The 4,366-nt window shown below is 49.1% G+C and overlaps 1 protein-coding gene across 1 annotated transcript in view; it reads left to right on the top strand.

Moving 5' to 3' along the window:
* T265_00942 (hypothetical protein) overlaps positions 1 to 2,047 on the top strand; it is a gene marked incomplete at both ends in the record, with an annotated part of 16,387 nt that extends 14,340 nt beyond the window's left edge. Inside the window, one exon of the mRNA XM_009164857.1 lies at positions 1,902 to 2,047. Within this exon, the coding sequence (XP_009163121.1) occupies positions 1,902 to 2,047 (146 nt within the window). The remainder of the gene's footprint in view (positions 1 to 1,901) is intronic.
* Between the last annotated feature and the right edge of the window lie 2,319 nt (positions 2,048 to 4,366).

Raw genomic sequence — 4,366 nt, 5'->3', positions numbered from 1 at the left:
TTGGTTTGCTCGGGCCTTTTGGTTTTGGGGGACGGAGTTTTTCCCCATGGGCGAAAGTTTCGACCGATGCTGTTTGTAGCTCACTCAGCATCCCCTTTTCGTCGACCAGATTTGCTGTTGCTCAAAGGCATGGCTTGGCCGCAGTTCATATCCCTAATATTTCCCGACCGATTGTTAGACGCGTCCAAGGGACCATCCTAACCCGTCGAACTTGTGCCAGAACGCAGAAAGCAAAGGCCACCTCTTGGTGCTATTTGTTAGTTCTGCCCATAAACCAATTTCTCTAATACCACAATAAGAGGTCAGTATACTAGGGGAGAAAAAATCTGCGCCGTGAAACATATAGTGTGTGTTAACCATCATAAAAAACAAAACCCTTACTAGCTGCGAGGAACTTATTAGCTTTGTTGGGGAACGCCTGCCGCAGAGTTAGAAAACTTTTTCCTACGCAACTCGAGAGTGGCTGATCTATTCTGGGTTTGCGCAGACGAAGAAGGCGTAATTACCGTTCATGTAGTCTTGAGGTTTCAAATCCAAAAAGCAAAGGCCACCTCTTGGTGCTATTTGTTAGTTCTGCCCATAAACCAATTTCTCTAATACCACAATAAGAGGTCAGTATACTAGGGGAGAAAAAATCTGCGCCGTGAAACATATAGTGTGTGTTAACCATCATAAAAAACAAAACCCTTACTAGCTGCGAGGAACTTATTAGCTTTGTTGGGGAACGCCTGCCGCAGAGTTAGAAAACTTTTTCCTACGCAACTCGAGAGTGGCTGATCTATTCTGGGTTTGCGCAGACGAAGAAGGCGTAATTACCGTTCATGTAGTCTTGAGGTTATTTTCAAATCCAATAAAGAGGAAACCACATTTTCTACGAAATTTCCCACCATCCTCACGGAGACATCAAGGGGGCTCTTGGCCGCACGATGTTGCTGGCTGCAAAAGCTTTGCCGAAATATTGCACCTTGTTGCGTGATGGCTTGAAAACCCATCCTGATCTGCGTTCATATTTTTGCAGCCCACTGTCCGACGAGGAATCATACTTCTGGTGGAAGACTTCTGGTGAAGTAGTTTCCTAGCATCACGGGGACCTCCGGATGCCTGGATGGTGCTCAAAAGTTGAAACTGCTATTCCGAGTTCTACTGCCTGTCCGTTTTGGTCAATCAAGGACACATCATAGCTGCCGGAAATTCAATTTCATTGGGCAAATACTGGGCGTCGTCATCAAGCGAAGCCATTGGCAACCATTAAAATATGAATTCCGCGCCCATGGTGGACCTCGAGTACATTTAAGCAACTTTCACCAAAATTGCGGCGGCATGAAGAGATTTTCCTGGACCGAAAAAACCATCAGACATTGAGAATTTATGTTGAAGTCTCCATTCAGAACTATGGTTTCACTGGAATTTGTAGTGTGCTTCTAAGGCTCGGCCACGGTAACCTGTCATACGCGACGGCTTTCAATTTAAGCGGGTGACTGTCACTAAATGGCTTGTGCGCCCCAGACCTAGCTGGTGTAATGTTCTGTTTTGCTCAATGTACAAATTATTGTCATGCAATAGACCTTCAACACTTAGATCTGTCCTTCTCTGTTGCGTCGCAGCCTACTGCGTTCAAAGTTTAGCCCCATGAGCACTTCCCCATTGTGGTGCTTTTCCTAAGCTGCGGATAAAACCTATTGTAGTGTATTAGGCTTTGTTCAAGCGTGTATGTTCAGGCGTGTTGCAAGCGTGTAGTAACGGTATTTTCCCCAACTAAGTTCTCGGTCTGAGCCTCCCAAGCTAGCGTTCACGTCCAAACAACCGCCATAGGTGCACAGGGTATATTAACGCCCAAAACGAAATCAAGAACAGTTGTACAACGCTTCATATATATAGCGTAGGAGGCTATAACTTTCTAGAAATTCTGGATGCGCCATTGGCAACCGGCATTCGGGAAACACCAGGTCATGATTGGCTGTTGGGTCCAGATCTCGTCCTGATGCCGGACTGGCAAGCGTCTCGAATTCTTGGCCAATCTTGCATGGGACGGACTTCTCGGCCGTAGCAGCACCTGAGGGCGAGTGGTGAAGAGTGATCCGCGTGGAATTCCGCCTAACATCTCCCCCTTGAAGTTTGTTGACGAAACTTCGAACCGGAGTATTCCATTGCAGCGGCCTCACCGGCTTGCAGATCCTGTCTGTCAAGCGTCGTGGTTGTAATTCGTGCTCAGGCTGGGCCTCCGACGAACCAATTGATTGATTTTATGGGATGGTGCCGAAATCAAAAGTGTCCAGGAGCATTTCTAGACTCAAATCACTCGGTTCCGTGGACAGGATCTGCGTATCTGTCGGCCGGGTTTGGTTCGTCTGGCGTATCCACTTAGTTTGGCCAACTTGAATCTGTAGAGCACATTGAAGCTCGGGCGAAGATTGGGTCCTGGGGTTCACGTAGGGTGTCTGCCGCTGTAGTCACAAACCAACACTCTCTGGCCTTCGCTGAATCAGCACGCAGTGGCCTCGTTATGCCGGTTGAACCGTTCCTCCGTTGCGGTGACTAGTCTGCCTTTTTTGTGGCTGGATAGTGTCATGCGGTTTCGAAGCCTTCTTGGGAGCAGTGCCTCTGCTGGGGACGCTCCATCAGGTGAGCTGGGGGTTGGCGTCACTCGATACACCAGCAGGAAACTTTGCAAAATATCTTCCGTTGGTTCCTTTTTTCTTGACTTCTAAATACCACACTTCAGGGTGCCAACAAAGCGTTCCGCTTGGCCGTTCGACTGTGGATCAAACGACGACGAGCGGACATGTGTTATGCCATACTCCGGAGAAAAGGTTGCGAACGCCGACGACATGAACTGACTGCCGTTGTCCAATACAATAGTTTCTGGTGTTCCAAAGCGACGGAACAATCGTCGGCGTTCCATGAGTGTAGTGTCGGTTGTGGAACTGTTCACTGGGGAAACTTCCGGCCATTTGCTGTAAGCATCGACCACAACCAAAAAGTGTTAACCGCCCACTGGAACTGCATAATCGATGTGAAGACGAGTCCAGGGTTCGATCGGCTGCGGCCACGACCGTAAGTAGGTTTTCATGGGTGTCCTGGATGCTTCAGCACACCGCAGGCACGATTTTGAGACTTGCTCGATCTAGGAGTCCATCGAAGGCCGGTAGACGTACTCCGAGCATGGGGTCCTTATCCCGTTTGTTCCCGGGTTTCATTAATGAAACTGGTTCAGGACACCCAGATGTAACTTCTTGGGGTTTACAACACGTCCCGAAAACAGAAGGCATCCGTCGTCTAGTGGGAGGGCTTCAGTTCGTCTTTTTGGCAGGTACGCGGCCACTGATTGCGATGGTACTTTATGACTTGCTGCAGCACAGGGTCTTGATCGGTAGCCTGGCGGACCATGTCGGCAGTCACTGGGAGGGTGCGAACCGCTTCGGATACTACATGGTTAACCTCTGGTTCCAAGGCAATTGTTACAACCACTGTATCTTCTGGTTCTGGCCTGCTTGAATCAATGAGTCGGGACAGTGCGTCGGTTTGTCCCAGGCTGGTGGTGGACCGGTATTTTATCTTGAAGTCTTACCCCAGAAGCAGAGTGGCCCATCTCTGGAGCCGGTTGGCAGTATGTGCCGGGATTCCTTTCTTCGAGCCAAACACAGCAAGGAGTGGCTTGTGATCGGTCAGTAAATTGAACTGAGGGCCGTAGAGCATTTTATGAAACTTCTTAACGGCAAACACGATCGCCAAGTCTTCCTCCTCTATCTGACTGTAGTTGCGCTCGGCTGAAGTCAGGGATCTGGCCGCATGTGCGATGGCTTTCTGGGTGCTATCTGGAAATGCGTGTGAAATCACTGCGTCAATGCCATAGTTCGAGGCGTTCGACGCCACAACGATTTCCATCGATGGGTCGTAGTGTGTGAGTAGCAGATCGGAACTGAGCATGGATTTGACAGAGTCAAAGGCGAATTGGCATTTTTCTGACCATGTTCACTTGTGGTCCTTGGTAAGTAGCTGATTTAGTGGGCCTCGAAGGCGATGCATGGCAGGCAGGAACGAACTGTAGTGAATTACGAGACCGAGGAAAGACCTGAGGGACGCCGCGTCTGTGGGTGCTGGCATACGATTTCATCACTTCAAAGTTCTCCGGGTCTGGACGGCGGCCATTTTCATCAATAATGAACACAAGGTACTTTATCGACGGCATAAAAAGGTGCATTTCTCTTGGCGCACTTTGAAGTCATATTCTTGAATACGACTAAGCACGTAATCAAAGCGCTGCCACAGTTCGTGGGGATTGGAACCCATGACAATTAGGTCGTCCAAATAGGCGGCAACGCCTGGGACATCCATCAGCATCGTGTCCATAATCTGTTGAAATATG

Source organism: Opisthorchis viverrini (genome assembly GCF_000715545.1).
Source record: "Opisthorchis viverrini unplaced genomic scaffold opera_v5_10, whole genome shotgun sequence".
Taxonomy (NCBI): domain Eukaryota; kingdom Metazoa; phylum Platyhelminthes; class Trematoda; order Opisthorchiida; family Opisthorchiidae; genus Opisthorchis; species Opisthorchis viverrini.
The sequence above is the reverse complement of the archived record's forward strand: the minus strand, read 5'-3'. Positions and strand labels throughout refer to the sequence as shown.